Below are 18883 nucleotides of genomic sequence, written 5' to 3'. Positions count from 1 at the left end.
TAACAGCCACCATCTCCATATTCCCAGAATGCTCACTCATGTTCTTTTGTGTAAGCCTGCCCCCTTTTTCAACCCCAAACACTGATCTATCACTGTAGACTAGTTTTGTCTGTTTTATAATTTCATATTAATGGAATTATACAGTGTGTAATCTTTTGACTCTGGCATTTTCCATTACTCTTGTTATTTAACCTTTATCCATGTTGTTGCATATACCATTGGTTGTTCCTTTTCACTGATGAGTGATATTTCATTATCTGATTAGTATCACACTTCATCCATTTACACACTGAACAAAGCAGCTGTCAACATGCCCATACATCTTTGAGTTGAAATTTATTTTGATTTACTTTGAATAAATATATAGAAAGAAAACTCTTGGGTCACATTGTGTGTATATGTTCCACTTAAAGAGAAAATGACATTTTCCCAAAGAGGTTGTATAGTTTTTTATAAGATTTCAATTCTGCACAGTCTTGCCAATGATCTTTATACCTACAGACTTTGAAAAAACTGTATAATGTAATAAGTGTGTAATGCTCAATTACTGTGGTTTAATTTGCATTTCTGTGATGACTAATGGCATCAAAAATTTTTTCATATGTTTATTTGCCATCTCTTTCTTTGTGAAGTAACTATTTTAAAATCTTTGCTCATTTTTTATTGGGTTATTGTCTTAACTATTGAATTTTAAGAATTCTTTATTGTTGATTGAAGTTCTTTGTCAGTTATGTGTATTATTGCAGGTTCTTGTAGTCAAGGACTTGCTTTTTCATTTTCTTAATGATGTGTTTTGAAGAGCAGAAATTTCTAATTTTGGTGAAGTCCAGTGTATACATTAATTGTTTCTAACATTTTGTGTTTCTTATCTTCTCTATTGGTAGTCTTTAATCACCCCAAATTTATGAAAGTTAGTTTCAGTGTTCCTAGATGGTTAATATTTAGATCTGTGGTATTTTTAGTTAATTTTTATGCATAGTATAAGTTAAGGATCAGGATTCACCTTTTTTCCACATAAAAATCTGGTTCAAAACCTGTTGCTAAAAATATTGTAATTTATTGATTTTTATTTTTTTTTTAAGATTTTATTTTATAATTTGACAGAGATCACAAGTAGGCAGAGAGGTAGGCAGAGTGAGAGGAAGGGAAGCAGGCTCCCCGCTGAGCAGGGAGCCCAGTGTGGGGCTCAATCCCAGGACCCTGGGACCATGACCTGAGCCAAAGGCAGAGGTTTTAATCCACTGAGCCACCCAGGCACCCCTGATTTCTTTTTTATAATGCTGTACAGTTGACACAATGTTAGATTAGATTCAGTTGTACATCATAGTGATTGAAGTATACATTATATTGTGCTAATAAATGTATCTGTCATCAGTCACTATATAGTGCTATTATAGTATGCTTTAACTTGTATTCTTGTGATTTATACATTCTATAACTGGAATCCTACACATTCTACTCCACCCATTTCATCCATTCTCCCCAGCCCCCGCCTAGCCACTGCCCTGCCTCTGATAACCACCACTTTGTTCTGTTTATGGGTCTGTTTCTACTTGTTTGCTTGTGTTTGCTTTATTGTGGTTTTTTCTTTTTAGATTCCACAGACTAGTGAAATCATACAGTATTTGTCTCTGTGAGGCTTATTTCACTTTGCGTAATATTATCTGGGTTTGTCCATGTTGTAAATGACAAGATCTCATTCGGTTTTTTGTTTTTGTTTTTGTTTTAAAGATTTTTATTTATTTATTTGACAGAGATCGCAAGTAGGCATAGACAGGCAGAGAGAGAGGAGGAAGCAGGCTCCCCACTGAGCAGAGAGCCCGATGCGGGGCTCAATCCCAGGACCCTGAGACCATGACCCGAGCCGAAGGCAGAGGCTTAACCCACTGAGCCACCCAGGCGCCCTAAACTCATTCGTTTTTATGACTAATACTCCAGAGAGAGAGAGTGTGAGTGTGTGTGTGTGTGTGTGTGTGTACATACCACATCTTTATCCATTTAACTGTCAGTGACCACTTAGGTTGCTTTCGTATCTTGACTATTTAAATAATGAAGCAGGAAACATAGGTGTGCATCTGTCTCTTTAAGTTAGTGTTTTTGCTTCCTTTAGGTAAATACCCAGTAGTGGGATTACTGGATCATCATGGTATTACTATTTTTAGTTTTTTGAGGAATCTCCATACTGTTTTCTACATTGATTGGTTGCACCAATTTACATTTACCTAAGGGTTCCCTTTTCTACATATCCTCAGCAACACTTGTTATTTATTGTCTTTCTGATACTAACTACTCTGACTCTGTCATAAGGTGATATTTCATTGTGTTTTGTTTCCCTGATGGTTAGTGAAATTGAGCACCTTTTCATGTGTCTGTTGGCCATCTGTATGTCTTTTTTGGAAAAATGTCTATTTAGGTTCTCTGCCCTTTTATTTGGATTATTTGTGTTTTGGCATGTTGTGTCTTGTATGTTCTTTATATATGTTTGATATTAACTCTTTATTGGATATATCCTTTGCAAATATCTTCTCTCATTCAGTAGGTTGCATTTTTGTTTTGTTGATGGTTTCCCTCACTTTACAAAAGGTTTTTATTTTGGTGTAGTCCTAATAGTTTATTTCTGTTTCCCTTGCCTTAGGACACTTACAAAGAAAATTGTTGCCACAGCCAATGTCAGAAATTACTGCCTGTGTTCTCTTCTAGGAGTTTTATGGGGGCTTACATTTAAGTCTTTAATGAATTTTGAGTTTATTTTGTGTATGGTTTTAGAAAGTGGTTTCGCTTTATTCTTTTACATGTAGCTGTCCATGTTTCCCAGCACCATTTATTGAAGAGACTGTGTTTTCTCCATTGTATATTTCTTTCACATTTGTAATAGATTGACTGTATAAGTGTTGGTTTATATCTGGCCTCTCTGTTCTGTTCCATTGAATTGTGTCTGTTTTTGTGCCAGTACCACTCTATTTTCATTACTATAGTTTTGTATTACAGCTTGAAATTTCGAATTGTGGTAATTCCAGCTTTGTTCTTTTTCTCAAGAATGCTTTAGCTATTTGGGGTCTTTTCTGATCCTGTACAAATATTAGGATTATTTGTTGTAGTTTTGTGAAAATTGCTACTGGTATTTTGATAGGGATTGTACTAAATCTGTAAATTGCTTTGGGTAGAAAGGACTTCTTCACAGTATTCTTCCAGTCCATGAGAGTGTTACCTCTTTCCATTTGTTTGTGTTATCTTCCATTTATCATTGTTTTAGAGTTTTCAGAATACAGGTTTTTCACCTTTTTTTTTTTTTTTTTAAGATTTTATTTATTTATTTGAGAGAGAGCATGAGAGGGGAGAAGATCAGAGGGAGAAGCAGACTCCCCATGGAGCTGGGAGCCCGATGTGGGACTCGATCCCGGGACTCCGGGACCGTGACCTGAGCCGAAGGCAGTTGCTCAACCAACTGAGCCACCCAGGCGCCCGGTTTTTCACCTTTTTGATTAAATTTGTTTCTAGGTATTTTATTCTATTTGGTAGAACTGGAAAATGGGATGGTTTTTTAACTTGCCTTTCTCTTACTTACTAGTGTATAGAAATGCAAAAGATCTTTGTATATTAATTTTGTATCCTCCAGCTTACTGAATACATGCCTTTTAATAATTTTGGGGTAAAGTCTTTAGGGATTTCTATATATATATTATCCTGTTGTGCACTAACAGTGATGGTTTTACCGCTTCCTTACCAATTTGGGTGACTTTTATGTCTGTCTGATTGCTACTGCTGGGACTTCCCATGTTATATTGAATAAAAGTGGCAAAAGTGGACATTCTTGCCCTGTTCAGTCTTAGAGGAAAAACTCAGTTTTTCACCATTGAATATTGATGTTAGCTGTGGGTTTGTCATATATGACCTTTTTTACATGAGGTATGTATGTTCCCTCTAAACCCACTTTGTTGAGTTTTTATCATGAATGGATATTGGTTTCTGTCAGATGCATGTTCTGAATCTATTGAGATGATCTTATGACTTTTGTCCTTCATTTTGTTAAGGTGTTGTATCAGCTTGATTGATTCTGGATATTGAACCATCTTTGCATCCCTGGAATAAATCCCACTTGATCGTGGTGAATGATTGTTTTCAGTGTATTGGTGAAATTGGTTTGCTAATGTTTTGTTGAGGATTTTTGCATCTGTGTTCATCAGAGACATTGGCCTGCAGTTTACTTTTTTTGTAGTGTCTTTGTCTTGTTTTGGAATTGGGTAATACTGGCATCATAGAATGTATTCGGAAATCTTCCTCTTCTGATTTTTGGAATACTTTGAGAAGAATAGGTATGAACTATTCTTTAAGTATTTAGGTAGAATTCACCTGTGAAGCCATTTGGCTTCAAAAGTCCTAGACATTTGTTTGTTGGGACTGTTTTGATTATTGGTTCCATTTTGTTACTAGTAATCAACTGGTCTTTCTGGATTTTCTGTTTCCTCTTGATTCTCTCTTAGAAGAGTATATGTTTCTAATGATTTATTAATTTCCTTTTTTTAAAAAAGATTTTATTTATTTATTTGTCAGAGAGCACAGGCAGACAGAGTGGCAGAGGGAGAAGCAGGCTCCCTACGGAACAAGGAGCCCAATGTGGGACTCGATCCCAGGACGCTGAAGGCAGCCGCTTAACGAACTGAGCCACCCAGGCGTCCCTGATTTATTAATTTCTTAATTGTCAAATTAAGTTGTCAAAGTTCTGGCATATAATTTTTTAAAAAATTTTATTTATTTGAGAGAGCGAGAGCAAGCAAGAGAGTGCACAGACGGGTGGGACAGAGGGAGAAGCAGACACTCTCTCCTGAGCAGAGAGCCTGACATGGGGCTTGATCCCAGGACCCTGGGATCATGAGCTGATCTGAAGGCAGATGCTTAACCATTTGAGCCACCCAGGTGCCCCAGTTTTCATTGTTTTAATTTGTGTTTCCTTAAAAGCGCTCTTTTAAGATGTGGAACATCTTTTCATGTGCTTATTTACCATTTCTGAGGTGTCAAATTCATTGGCCCATTTAAATTGGATTCTTTGTTTTCTTATTTTTGTATTTTAAGAGTTCTTAATATGTTTTGAATATAAGTTCTTTATCAGATGTCTTTTGCATATGTTTTCTCCCAGCCTCTCTTCTTTCACTTTGTAGACTCACTCTATTTCTTAGAAGTTTTTAATTTTAATGAAGTTCAGCTTATCAGATTCTTTCATAGATCATGTCTTTGATGTGGTATCTAAACAGTTCTCAGCACAGCCAAGGTCATCACATTTTCTCTCTGTTTTCTTCTAGAAGTGTTAGAGTTTTATATGTTACATTTAGTTCTATGATTAGTCTGAGTTAATTTTTATGACATGGAGGTCCTGTTTTGTGTCTAGATTCAGTTTTATTGCATGTGAATGTTTAGTTGTTCCAGCACCATTTGTTGATTACTGTTGAATTTTTAAATGTTAAACCAACCTTGCATTACTAGAATAGACCCTACTTGGTTATGATGTATTTTCTTTCTTTCATATATTGCCAGATTTGATTTGATAAGTTTTTGTTGATGATTTCTTTTGTCTGTGTTCATGAGTGATTTTGCTATATAGTTTTCCTTTCCTGTAACATCTTTTGTCTACTTTTGTTATCAGAGTAATGTTGCCTTGTAAGATGAAGTAAGAAGTATATCTTCCTTTATTTTCTGAAAGAGTTGGTATAGAAATGGTATTTCTGTAAGAGTTAGTAAACTTTATTGGAATCCACATCTGCATAAAATTTCTTTTAAACAGGTACAGGTTATTTTGGTTTTTTACATTTCTTTTTAGTGTAGAAATTTGTGTTTCAGAGAACTAGCTCTGTCTCATTGATATTCTCTACTTTTTGTCTGTCTGAGATCTCTTTGATTTCCAGGGTTAATTTCATCATTTCCTTCTTTCTGCTTTGGTTTTCATGTCTACTTTTTCTAACTTGAGGTGGAATTTTAATTGTTGATTTCAGATATTTTTTTCTTGTATAATAGAAATATTTAAGGTTGCATTCAGCACACTGTTTTGTTTTTGTTTTTAAAGATTTTATTTATTTATTAGAGAGAGAGGGAGACCGTGAGAGAGAGAACATAAGCAGGAAGAATGAGATAGGGAGAAGCAGGCTTCCCACCTTAGCAGGGAGCCTGATGGGGGACTTGAACTCATGATCCGAGCCAAAGGCATACACTTAACAACTGAGCCACCAAGACACCCCCGTTTAGCACAGTGTTAAAAGCCCTGCTTAGGGGCACCTAGATGGCTCTGTTGGTTAAGTGTCTCACTCTTTATTTCAGCTTAGGTTGTGCTTTCAGGGTTGTTGGATTGAGGTCCGAGTCTAGCTCTGTGCTCAGCGCTGAAGACTGCTTGTCCCTTTTCCTCTGCTTCTACCCCGACTTGTGCTCACTTGCTATCTCTAGAATAAGTAAAATCTTTAAAAAAAAAAAAATTGTTTTCCTTCATCATCATTGCTTATGGCTTTTATCTCTAGCTGTCCTTTGTTTCCCTGTGTGCAATGAGTCTTCCTTTTTCTTTGATTGGAACTTTTAAGGTTCATCATTGAGATTATGTGATAGTTTTGGTTTATCCTACTTTGGTTTGATTTTCTTAGATGTTTGAATTTTTTTTTTTTTTAAAGATTTTCTTTATTATTCTTACAGAGAGATCACAAGTAGGCAGAAAGGCAGGCAGAGAGAGAGAGGAGGAAGCAGGCTCCCCGCCGAGCAGAGAGCTCGATGCGGAACTCGATCCCAGGACCCCGAGATCACGACCTGAGCCGAAGGCAGCGGCTCAACCCATTGAGCCACCCAGGCACCCTAGATGTTTGAATTTATATATTCGTCAGTTTAAAAAGTTTTTTGGTTATTCAGATACTTTTTTTGTATGCTTTCTTTGGACTTGTTTTTATTGCTACATTGTCAAGGCTTCCAGTCTTCTGTAATAATGTAATTTCCTGTTAAGGTTATTTAGTGAATTTTTCTTTCATATTCTATGTTTTTTTAGTTCTACAAGTTTCATGTTTTTCCTTTAAAGTCACATATATTGGAGCGCCTGGGTGGCTCAGTGGGTTAAAGCCTCTGCCTTCAGCTCGGGTCATGATCCCGGGGTCCTGGGATCGAGCCCTGCAACGGGCTCTCTGCTCGGCGGGGAGCCTGCTTCCTCCTCTCTCTCTCTGCCTGCCTCTCTGCCTACTTGTGATCTCTGTCAAATAAAAAAATAAAATCTTTATTAAAAGAATAAAATAAAAATAAAGTCATATATTTATAATAACTATTTTAAGGACCTCATGCTAATTATAACATCTTTGTCATGTCTGGGTCTGTTTCTGCTAACTAATTTTTCTCCTTTTTAGCATCAGATTCAGGCAGCATCTTTATATTGTAACCCTAGATTGAGGAAACAGATTTTGCTTTTTTGTTTTTACTATTAAATATTTTTTCTTCACTATACCCATTTATCACACTTTGAAAAGTGAAGGAGAATACATGATTTATTTAACACAGTAAATCTAATTTTAGCCATGAAACAATTAAAATGGGCTGTTCTCTGAGATAGGATGTGGATTTTTTTGATTTTTTATTTTTTTTTTTATTTTTTTTTTTTTGTGTATAATTTCCCTGGTAATAATATTTGCTGTAATTCTTATTTCTGACTACTAAACAGAACCATTTTGGAATTCCAACAGAATACACTAAAAGTCCTAAGATAATTCTAAGATCTCATGTTTTGCAAACAAATGGCAGCCTTTCCTGAGCTGGTGTGGAGGCTGATGTTACTTCAGAAGTTTTTAATTTAAGAGGGGATGCAGTTAAGTGGGTTGGTTATACAGGCTTTTTGGTATAACAAAATATTTGAGTAATTCAGTCTCCTGAATGTATATAATATACATTAGGAAATTTTAGTTAGGAGCTTTAACCTTAATTAAATTCCATAGTATTCTGAATGCTTTAAAGATGTTTCTTACAAAAAATTTTTGTCCAGATTGATAGGTTGTATGATTGGAAAAAGAGCCCTGACTCTGATGTGGCTGCTACTTTAAAGAAGCAGAAAAAGAATACAAAAGATGAATTTGAGGAGCGAGCAAAGGCAATTATTGTGGAATTTGCGCAGCAGGTAAGAAAACTTGCCTTATTAATGAAGAATTTATATAAAAGAATATTTTTTCCCTTTGTTCTCCTGTCCTTATAATAAAGCCAGCAGTTCACCATTGCTGGTTCTGTTGTCTTATTTATGGCAAGTAGTGTTCTCCACTCTTTTCCTTTATCCCTGGTTTTATTTTTAAATTAGCTAATATTTCAAACATCTGTCTTCGTATTCTGAACGCTTAAATTTTTAAAATAAAGTTGATTTGGAGGGGCGCCTGGGTAGCTCAGTTGGTTGTGTCTGGCTCTTGTTTTCCATTCAGGTAATGATCTCAGGGTTGTGAGATCAAGCCTTTTGTCAGGCTCTGTGCTCAGTGGGGAGTCTCCTTGAGCTTCTCTCTCCCTCTGCCCCTCCCCCACTAAAATAAATAAATAAATCTAAAAAAAAGAATTTGACTTGGTAAGAAACTACTTTCCTGTGATATAACTAATATACAGGATATGCATGATCTCTTGAGTATTTTTAAGGAGTTTCAGAAAGTCCGAGCCATTTGCTTATCTGTTGTCCAATCAGTCATGCTGTCCTAGATACTTTGACAGTTTGGCCTTTTGGAATGATTTTGCTTTTTATGTCTCTAGGGTTTGAATGCAGCTTTGTTTTATGAGAATAAGGATCCCCGTACTTTTGTGTCCTTGGTACCTACCTCTGCACATACTGGTGATGGCATGGGAAGTCTGATCTACCTTCTTGTCGAGTTAACTCAGACTATGTTGAGCAAGAGACTTGCACACTGTGAGGAGCTAAGAGCACAGGTTATGGAGGTAATGATTAGCTTTTGAATTTATTTTCTGTTTTGCCTTTTAACAATGAACTTTGGGAGGGGATGTCTTCTCTCTAATTCAGTCAACATAGTGTAGCATCTGTCTCACTCCCTTTACACTTGTGTCTCTCAGGTTAAGGCTCTCCCAGGAATGGGCACCACGATAGATGTGATATTGATCAATGGGCGTTTGAAAGAAGGAGATACAATTATTGTTCCTGGAGTAGAAGGGCCTATTGTAACTCAGATTCGAGGCCTTCTTTTACCCCCTCCAATGAAGGAATTACGGGTGAAGGTAAGCCTAGGTGGTAAGTGTTGACATATGGGGACATTTACAATGTGTAGGAGTTCTGTTGAGGTCACTTCTTCACTTTGAGAGCTGCTTGGTTTAACACACCCTCGCTCCTCATCATCTAAGCTTTCCATGAGAATGGAAGTATATTGTTTTGGTTCTATATTGCTAGTTTTTTTTTAAACATTTTTTATTAGGAAATAAAGCAAATGCAGAAAACTATACAAAACGTAGAGGAAAAGTCTAGCAGATTTTTAGGAAGCAGACAAACAGATGAAGACTAGAATATTGTTGACACCTTGGAAGACTGTGTGCCTCTCATGGATATTTGCCATCCCCCACACCTTCCTAAAAGTTAATTGTGCTTCCATTTTTATGATAGTAACTAATATCCTTTTTAAAAAACAGTTTTAATGCCTGAGTATGTGCTTAAAAAAAGTATGTATGGACTTCATATAAGTGGAATCATTCTCATTTCCATTGTGTCTGGCTTCTTTTAGGTAAAAAAAACAAAACACACTTAAGATTTACCCATGGTTGCATATAGCTGTAGTTCCTTTTTTTGGGGGGTGGTATTCTACTGCATAAATATGTCAGGGTTGATTTATCTGTTCTCCTGTTGACGGCAAGCATAGTGTATCTCCAGCTTTTAAATTTTTGCTCTTAACAACAGTGTTGTTGCTTTGAACATTCTTGTGCTATCTCTTAGTGCAGTTGTGCAAGTTTCTGCCATGTATATGCGTAGGAGTGAGTTGTGAGCCCCAGTTTTACTGGATAAGGCCACACTGTTGTTCACAGTCTAACAAGTTACACTTTCAACTGCAGTATATTAGAGTTTGCATTACTTCACGTCTGTCAGCTCTTTGATGGAGTCAGATTTTTTAAATTTTGCCATCTGGTAGCTCATTGTTCTTTCATTTGGTACTTGCCTGATTGAAAAATGGTTGGCCATTATTTTGTTTCTTTGTTAGCCATTGACGTTCACTCCTTTGTGAAATGTCCCTGTGCTCCAGCATTGTCTATTACAGTCAGGGGAGTGGTCTGTATAGTCAGGAGACTGGTCTGTTGGTGGCTTACATGCATCACAGCATCTTCTCCTACTGTCTCCCTGTGACCTTTTTATCTCTTCTATGGTATCTTAAGAAACAAGAGTTTAATTTTAATGTTGAATTTATCGATTTTTTGTGCTTATTGCTTTTTGTGTCTATTTGAAGAAAAATTTTCCTGCCACACAGTCCTGAAAGTATTGTCATTATCTCCTACTTCTAACCACTTTCCAAATAAATATGGTAACAAATGTTTTAATGTCTACAGAACCAGTATGAAAAGCATAAAGAAGTAGAAGCAGCTCAAGGGGTAAAGATTCTTGGAAAAGACCTAGAGAAGACATTGGCTGGTTTACCCCTCCTGGTGGCTTATAAAGAAGATGAAATCCCAGTTCTTAAAGTAAGTTACTTAAAAAAATTTTTTTCCTCCAAAGCTGTGTGAGTCTTGCTGCTGTGTCAGCAGGGCACACGTTGGTAGCGATGAATAAAGTAGGCACCTCTGTCTTACCTGGTGGCTCATAGCAAATAGTTCATGCTTTTAGAATTCTTCAGTATGCACAGTACTCTGAATTAGCATAAATAATGTTTATATACACTAGAATTCTAAAATACATATTTTATTTAATATAAAATGAATCAAAGGCCCAGAAATTGGTGCTAATGTTTTCAGATATCCAAATATACAGACAGAACTCAAGAAAATCTTATAAGGAAGTAGGAGACATTTTAAAGCTTGCGTGCCTGTCTGTGGGAGCACATTCCTACTGGAGTCCAGTTTACATATAATTTGCCAAAGAGAAGACGGCACTCTCCCTAGCACGTTGGCTCATAGTGAATGCTGGGACTAACTACCATTACTGCTCAGACAGAACCAGAGCACAGCCATCAGGGGATTGGCCACCTGAGGGCCAGTGAGAAGAGGGTAGGCATCCCTCTTTGGCCAGTCCCAACTATGGCAGGGACTGCTGCATCCTTCATGGCCAGGACACGGCTGTCCTACGTGTTCCCCGGGGGCAATCTCTTCCTCTGTAAAGGAGCAGCAGTGGCAGAGGAAGAGGACTCCAGGTTTAGGGCATTTCAGTGAAGGCACTCAAGCAGACCCTGTGGGCTACCGTGACACATTACATTGATGTAGTCCTTTTAATGTTGAAAGATTGTTCTCGTTTTGTTCTGCTCACCCATCTTCCTTATCTGCCAAGTATAGCCGAGGTTAACTAGATTTGCGCATTAATTAATCTAAGACAGTGGTGGCCCTGAATCTCCTCCTCCTTTCCAGCACAGGTTCTGCTATGCCTTACGTTTTTAGCCTTGATTTCATATTTCCATGTGAATGCTTAATTAAAAAGGGAAAGACAGTTTAATTCTAGGCCATTGCTGATAGAAATGTATTTACAGCCTTGTCAAATTTAATTTCTTTTCAAGGATGAGTTGATCCATGAGTTAAAGCAGACACTAAATGCTATCAAGTTGGAAGAAAAAGGAGTCTATGTCCAGGCATCTACACTGGGATCTTTGGAAGCTCTACTTGAATTTCTAAAAACATCAGAAGTGCCCGTAAGTAATCCTTCCCAACTCCACAGGAGTCCATGATAGTCATGGTTTGTGGTGCTGTTTCTTTTACCTGACACCCAGGCACTTAAGCTCAGAAACTCCTTTTCTATAGTATGCAGGAATTAACATTGGTCCAGTCCATAAAAAGGATGTTATGAAGGCTTCGGTGATGCTGGAACATGATCCCCAGTAAGTAATTTTTCTTTTCTATTTAGGCTTTCATATTACCTGTCCTTTATGACATACTCTGTGTTTCACCGAGTGATCCCTGTTGTGTTTGAACCTTTCAGGTACGCAGTAATTTTGGCCTTTGATGTGAGAATTGAACGGGATGCACAAGAAATGGCCGATAGTTTAGGAGTTAGAATTTTTAGTGCAGAAATTATTTATCATTTATTTGATGCCTTTACGAAATATAGACAAGACTACAAGAAACAGAAACAAGAAGAATTTAAGTAAGTTGGTGATTTTACTTACTTTGGGTCTTTGGTAACAAAGTTGGTTGAGAATTACCAAATACAGGTTTCTCCTGTTACCCTGAAAGTAAAGCTTTCCTTTGAAACCTTCCGTAAGCCAAAATGTGAAGAAGCAATTACCATTAATTTGCATGGAAATTTTTTGAGCACTCCCAGACAGCAGCTCACCGCTCTGGCGGTGCGATGCTGAGTGTGGTCCCTGGAAAGAAGCTTGGCAGGGCCACACTGTCTGGGGTGCCCACTGCTTCTTAATGGGTCACTGCAAAACAAACGCCGAACATTTTGGCTTTTTGCTTGTCATAAGAGTAAAAATCCTCCTCTTTTGGTTAGGGAAAGCAGGTACTAATATAGGTCTGTTGTAAAAGCAAGGTGGCATCAGGTGAACTTTGGCCACGTGGGGGATACTTGTGCCAGAAAGGTGTGTGGACAGTAGAATGGCATTGGCTCATCCAGAAGTAATGTATTAAAAACTATATATTGTGCCCATCTGAGCCATTGCAGCAGTATGTAAACTAATCCTCTGTAGCCTTACAGTTTCTAATTTTCAAATTGGCAGGCCTGGGTCTCATTAACTGGCAAGTAGTTGCTAAAATCCTCTTGCTAGAGTTTCTGGTCTGGGATTACATGGGAAGGAAGGAACAAAATGGGAATGTGCATGGTGAGGGACTGAAATGAGGCAAGGTATTCCATGGTAAGAAACCTTGCTCCTGCAGCTCACCTCACAGCTTGTTCCGTGTACATGGCATCGCTGCAGGTGCTAGACGAGTCAGCACCGACTCTGACCAGGTCCTCTCGCAGCTCAGGCGAGACAAGCAGTGAATGCATGGGAAGTCGGGTAAGAGCTGCAGAGCAGGGAAGGCCTAGATCAGGAGGAGAGCCGTGACAAGCAGTGTGGCCGGGGCAGCAGCTCAGCTCCCATGTATCTCCCATCCAGATAGAGATCTGGAAGGACTGAAGTGAGCTGCCCAGACCCATGGGGAGTTGTCCAGGCAGAAGGGCACACTGGGAGGCGGCCGTGTTCAATCTGACAGAGAGTAGTTAGGAGATGGGGTCAGAGAAATTGGCAGGACTCTGGAGGACATGGGGGGGATCTCAGGGAGGCAGCGAGTAGTCTTGCCAGGCTCCCAGTGTTCCAGGCAAGACATGAGGGTGGCTCATGCCTAAGTCCATATGCAGTGATGGCTCAAGTTGGCATGCACATTTGAAGTAGAATTGCCAGATGAGTAGTAGCATTTAGATGGGGATATGCTTACTTGAAATCATGAAACTGAAAGTATAAAGATAGGACTGAAGAAGAGCTGGACACAGTGAGAACACTTGAAACAAACACATGCTTGATAGGGAAGGTTAGTAGCCTTTTGGATCACCTCATTTGGGGACATGATATGGAGAAGGTGGCTGTGGTTTGATGCCATTGGGTCCCCAGAGTAGGCTCCCTGTGTGCCTGACCGTGGGTCCAGTCAACGTTCTAAGCGCCATCTAAATTTAGGGGCAGGGGTCAGTGTTCTTGTGATACAGCTTAAGACTTGGGAAGCAACAGTATGGATGGAGGGAGGGGAAGAGGATGGTGAGGGGAAGAAGCACTCGGGCGGGTGGCCTGGACCAGGGCAGACACCATGGAGAGCTGTCCACAGCATCCATCCTGCTCTTCCGGCACCGCCTGGGAAGTGCTGCTTTCAGCCAACAGAAGCAGCCTCATACTCACTTGTATTTGCTTTTTTCATGTTCAAGCGGTTTTGTCAGCTTCAAAATTTTTGGGTTTTCTTTTTTTCCTTTTAGGCACATAGCAGTATTTCCCTGCAAGATGAAAATCCTCCCCCAGTATATTTTTAATTCTCGAGACCCAATAGTGATGGGAGTGACTGTGGAAGCAGGTCAGGTGAAACAGGGGACACCCATGTGCGTCCCTAGCAAAAATGTAAGTTTTGGTTGTACTTTCAAAACAAGTGTGGTCTCTTAAAGGAATAAAATGGGGAGTCCAGGAGTGGTGATGACAAGCAGAGCTTGTCGCCTTCTATGATTTATACCTCAGTGAGGAGGGCCAGTGTTCCCGATTCTTAGCACCGGCAAATAAAGGTGCAAGGTACTGTGAAATAGTGCCCTTTTAAAGCTTTTTTGAAGTTTCAAGCCTGGGGAGAAGTTCAAAGAATAGAATAATGGACACCCATATTCCTAAGAAAAATTAACACTAACTCAGTAATGTTCTGTAATTTATAGTTCTCGTTCTACACTTCTCCAACTGTCCCAAGTATCCTTCATAGTGCCATCTGCTTACCTGGTCCAGGATTCCTTCAAGGTGCACTGCTTTTGGTTATTAGGGGTTTGGACTCAGTAGGACCAGCCCCTCCCCCATCCTCTCTGGAGTCCAGTTGTTTTGCAGATTATTTCTCAACTTGAATTTGTCTGATTGTTTCCTCCTCGCTAGACAGAAGTTACAGTGGTTGAAACGGATAGTGTATGCACAGGTCCTTTTGCCTGTCTCCAGCCCCATCACACAGACTTTCTTACTGTGGCGATACCATCTTCGTTTACTGGGGGAAGTGCTGTTGGCTCAGCATTGCTGTTAGAAACACATCTTTCTCCCTTTATAATTACTGAGTAATTCCTGGGGCACTTTGAGTACCTGTGAATATCCTGCTTCAACAACCTTTATCCTGATAGGCTTAGTAATTGGTAATCCTTGCCTGTAAGGCAGTTGCACAAATGTTGGTTAACATTGTGATCCAGCCCCGCCCCCAAATACTTTTGTAAAGAACTTTCCTTCCCCCTAAACTTTTCAGGAAGTAACTCATGTACACTCGCTTCTTTAAAAAAATGTGATGTTTTAAATCCATTACCATTATCTGTTCTGGTCAGTAGGAGCCCATTCAAGCTGGTTACTTCAGCACTTGGAGCATTTTCTTCCTTCTAGTGCAGGAAGATGCTCCGGGCTCATCTAGCACTTTACCTGCCCCAGACCTGGTTCCTTTAATGGGAAGTGGCACTTAGAAGTCATCTGAGCACTAGGACTTGTTGCTTTTGTAACATTTCAGTGGACTATGGTAGGACATTTGCTTGCAGTGGTTATCTCCTCTGTGGCTTTGGCCACACCAAGCACTCCTCATTTTCACTGTTACTCTCCTCTATCTCTTGACAAGGCAGGCAGTGGAGTGGTTTTCTCCTGCACTGTAACTGAGCTGAGGCTGCTCACAGCTTTTATCCTCTAACCTCAGCCTACGGGGCCCCACATCATGTGTCTCTGGCTGCCACCCTGACTTATTCTGACCACTCCAAGCTCATTTCCCATTGAGGTGGTTTGTGCTTGCCTCTCCTTCACTATGGCACCTGCTATGTGAAAGGGTACAGCAGAAATAGCAAGTTGACAGGGTACTTTCCAAGTTGTCTAGCATACGAGTGACCTCCTTCACAAGCCATCTTGTGACAGGCAGAGGGGATGTGGTGGTCATTCCCTACCGTTCCAGTGAGGAAATTACACTGTGATGAGTGCTCAGGAAGGGGCACAGAGCCAAGGCTTTTCAGTTGGCCCTTTTGCTCCAGTTTTTATTTCAGCTGTCCAGTTGTAGTGCCTGTGACTGGCCAGATACCTCTGCTTACATTACAGTTCTTATTTTACAGTTTGTTGACATTGGAATAGTAACAAGTATTGAAATAAACCATAAACAAGTGGATGTTGCAAAAAAAGGACAAGAAGTCTGTGTCAAAATAGAACCTATCCCTGGTGAATCGCCCAAAATGTATGGAAGACATTTTGAAGCCACAGACATTCTTGTCAGTAAGGTAAGTGTGTCCTTAAAGTGGCTCATTTTAAGAAAGTGGGAGTTCAGTTCTTCTGTGGTTACCTTTATAGTAGCACTGAGGACTGGAAGTTTGAACATACACAGTCTGAGAGGACTAGATTCTTTGTTAGGGTAGGTCCATGATGTGGCCTTGTCTTGTTGAGGAAGGGGCCTCTTCAGAGAGTGCCCGACAGGACTTGCAGAGAATCTGCTCCTCTAAAAGGCAAACAAGCACCTGCACTTGTATTTTGGCTAAGGTTTCTCTTTAATGAGCAGTAGCCAGTGACAGGCATGGGCCACATTTTGGGAGGAGGGGAGCATATGGTTGTTACACTGTTGTTGACCTTCTTTGTGCCTTGGGCTTGCAGATCAGCCGGCAGTCCATTGATGCCCTCAAAGACTGGTTCAGAGATGAGATGCAGAAGAGTGATTGGCAGCTTATTGTGGAGCTGAAGAAAGTATTTGAAATCATCTAATTTTTCCACATGGGGCAGGAATTGGAATAAATGCAATATTATGTTGTATCTGGACACTGATGAACTTAAGCATGGAAGGAAAAAAATAGGTGTATAAAATGTTTTCCATGAGAAACCAAGAAACTTACACTGGTTTGACAGTGGTCAATTACATGTCCCCACAGTTCCAATGTGCCTGTTCACCTGCCCCTTCCTTTCCCAATCCTTCTCTACCGGCTGCTGTTTTAAAGTTTGCCCTAACCCAAATTTGGATTTTTATTACAGATCTAAAGCTCTTTCAATTTTATACTGATTAAATCAGTACTGCAGTATTTGATTAACCAAGCTTCTGCAGATTTTGTGATTCTTGGGACTTTTTTGATGTAAGAAATACTTCTTTCTTTATGCATATCTCTTCCAGTGATTTTTTTTTTTCCAGCATTCTTCTGCCGTATACCCTTAGGAATTTTTTAAAATAGAAAATTAGGCACTCTGATATCTGCTTTGTGTGAAACCATGGTGTAAAGCGTAGCTGGCTGCTATTTACTGCTTGTATAGTCCTGAGAGTCCACTGTAATCAGCACAATTCTGAACTACCAATAAAGAAAACAGACATCCACCAGTGAGCTCTGTTAGGCCTTCATGCTAGCGTAGCTTCTCTCCATGAGTCATCAGCTTCAGTGTAATACCTCGTGTGCCAGCACGTTAGTGTTAGAATTTTTGTGCATCCATCTTGGTCTAGTTTGTCCTAGAAGAATTCTATCATGCGTAAGTTTCCTGATGGGGCAGTAAGTAGGGAGCTGATGGACTACTTGGGCTTAGTGCTCCGAAGCTGTGGCAGAGACCTCATGATTTGTTGATGGCAGTAATTGGGTTTTTGCTAGTTTTCCCCAAGAATGTGGGAAGTCCACACGAAAAAGTAGGATCTCTAGTATCAGACTACCTATTTATGTTGGTAGCACAGTACTGAAGGCAATGGGAGGCGTATGAAGAAAATGTCCCCAAGTATTCACTGGCATAGGATTATAAGTTATATTTTTCAAGTATTATAGTATAACCTAGCCTAGCCTATATACATCTGAAAATCTGTACCATTCTTCAATACTACTGAAGTTTCTCAAGGGACAGTAGAAGCAGAGACCATTTTCCCAGGAAAAAACTTAATATTCAATTATGTGTGTTTTTTAATTTAAAATAAGTAGACTTTCTTAACATGCTCCTCTGTTCATGCTTGGGGAGAAGAATGATTAAGATTATTTAGAAGCTTTACCCGGAACAAGCAGAATCCCAGTCTGGGACCTCTCAGGAATCTCAAAGATTAGCATGGAGCCTGTGACAGTCCGGCTTGTAGGTTTCCTCAGCCTTTAAATATAATAAACAGTGCAGGATTTGCTTCCTAAAGGAGTCACAAAAAGGAGCCTGTACAAAATATACATACAGTTCTTTATTAAACAACTGTAAACACTTCACTGTAAAAATCCATAAAACTTTATAAACAAACATTTTGTAAATAGAATCTATACTACATTAAAGAACACAATTATTTACATGCAATACTGACAAATTTGGCACTTATTGAAAAGAAATATACAAAACACTTGCTTAAAAAGAAATTTAAACTTAGAAAAACTCCAAGCATTACTATCATGCACTTTGCAAATACCTCACAAGCACTTATGGCACAGCTAGCCGAGAGCACCAGGCTCCCTGGTAAGATTTATGTAACTTTTAATGTGCTTCCATACGTTTGTTGTAAAACCACCTGAACATTGTCAAGAATAAAGTCAAATGCCATGTTCCAAACCGATTCCACCGACTGCTGCATCAACCTAAAAGGCGGGTTAAGAAAAAACACCAGGTAAGACCAACAACTCCTCGCGTGGGAATCCGTTCAAAGTGTATCGTGAGGGTTTTAAACTCTATAAATCTCAAGGTGCACAACCTTTTGATCGTCATTTGGGATTCAAAATGAAGGGTACCCCCCTTTCACTACCTCCACAGTTAACAGCAGAGAAGCTGCTGCTCCATGCCTCACCAGAGTAGCTGAGTGAGACTCCCCATTTATCCTTCTGATAAAAGTATTGAATAGTTACCTTTTCATGTATTTGATAACTAGGTCCAGTTTTTCCAAATCTTTTTCCTCTATTAGGTCAGTACAGTATTTCACAACTTGTAGAATGTCTTCTTCCATTGGATCTAAAGAGTCAGGGGGGAAACTCAAATAAGGACCAACCTCCTTCAGAAGAAGGCAGGCAGCTACTTGCAGACATAACTCCGTTTCTCTTAACTACCCCACTGACTTACAGCCATCAAACACAGGGTCTATAGTATGGAGATTTCAGAGTCAGCCCCAGAGTTTTAAGGTTAGAGGGAGG

General features: G+C 39.3%; 2 protein-coding genes across 13 annotated transcripts in view; one reads left to right on the top strand and one right to left on the bottom strand.

Annotated features, from left to right (window-relative positions):
• Positions 1–16571, top strand: part of EIF5B (eukaryotic translation initiation factor 5B) — an 80831-nt gene extending 64260 nt beyond the window's left edge. For both annotated transcript variants that reach the window (XM_059134539.1, XM_059134538.1), the window contains exons 15-24: positions 7991–8122; positions 8731–8913; positions 9046–9207; positions 10519–10650; positions 11673–11804; positions 11914–11990; positions 12092–12256; positions 14057–14195; positions 15893–16054; positions 16422–16571. In XM_059134539.1, the coding sequence (XP_058990522.1) occupies positions 7991–8122; positions 8731–8913; positions 9046–9207; positions 10519–10650; positions 11673–11804; positions 11914–11990; positions 12092–12256; positions 14057–14195; positions 15893–16054; positions 16422–16529 (1392 nt within the window). In that variant the 3' untranslated portion in view covers positions 16530–16571. The remainder of the gene's footprint in view (positions 1–7990; positions 8123–8730; positions 8914–9045; positions 9208–10518; positions 10651–11672; positions 11805–11913; positions 11991–12091; positions 12257–14056; positions 14196–15892; positions 16055–16421) is intronic.
• A 1363-nt stretch (positions 16572–17934) lies between these two features.
• The window catches only part of REV1 (REV1 DNA directed polymerase), a 97357-nt gene continuing 96408 nt past the window's right edge, over positions 17935–18883 (bottom strand). For 10 of the 11 annotated variants that reach the window (XM_059134528.1, XM_059134534.1, XM_059134527.1 and 7 more), the window contains 2 exons: positions 18602–18704; positions 17935–18337 (listed from right to left, as the gene is read on the bottom strand). In XM_059134528.1, coding sequence (XP_058990511.1) covers positions 18226–18337; positions 18602–18704 — 215 coding nt within the window. In that variant the 3' untranslated portion in view covers positions 17935–18225. Of the gene's footprint in view, positions 18338–18601; positions 18705–18883 lie in introns of those variants that run through there. The other variant, XR_009344797.1, reaches the window with a different exon arrangement.

This window comes from Mustela lutreola, chromosome 9 (assembly GCF_030435805.1).
Source record: "Mustela lutreola isolate mMusLut2 chromosome 9, mMusLut2.pri, whole genome shotgun sequence".
Taxonomy (NCBI): domain Eukaryota; kingdom Metazoa; phylum Chordata; class Mammalia; order Carnivora; family Mustelidae; genus Mustela; species Mustela lutreola.
The sequence above is the reverse complement of the archived record's forward strand: the minus strand, read 5'-3'. Positions and strand labels throughout refer to the sequence as shown.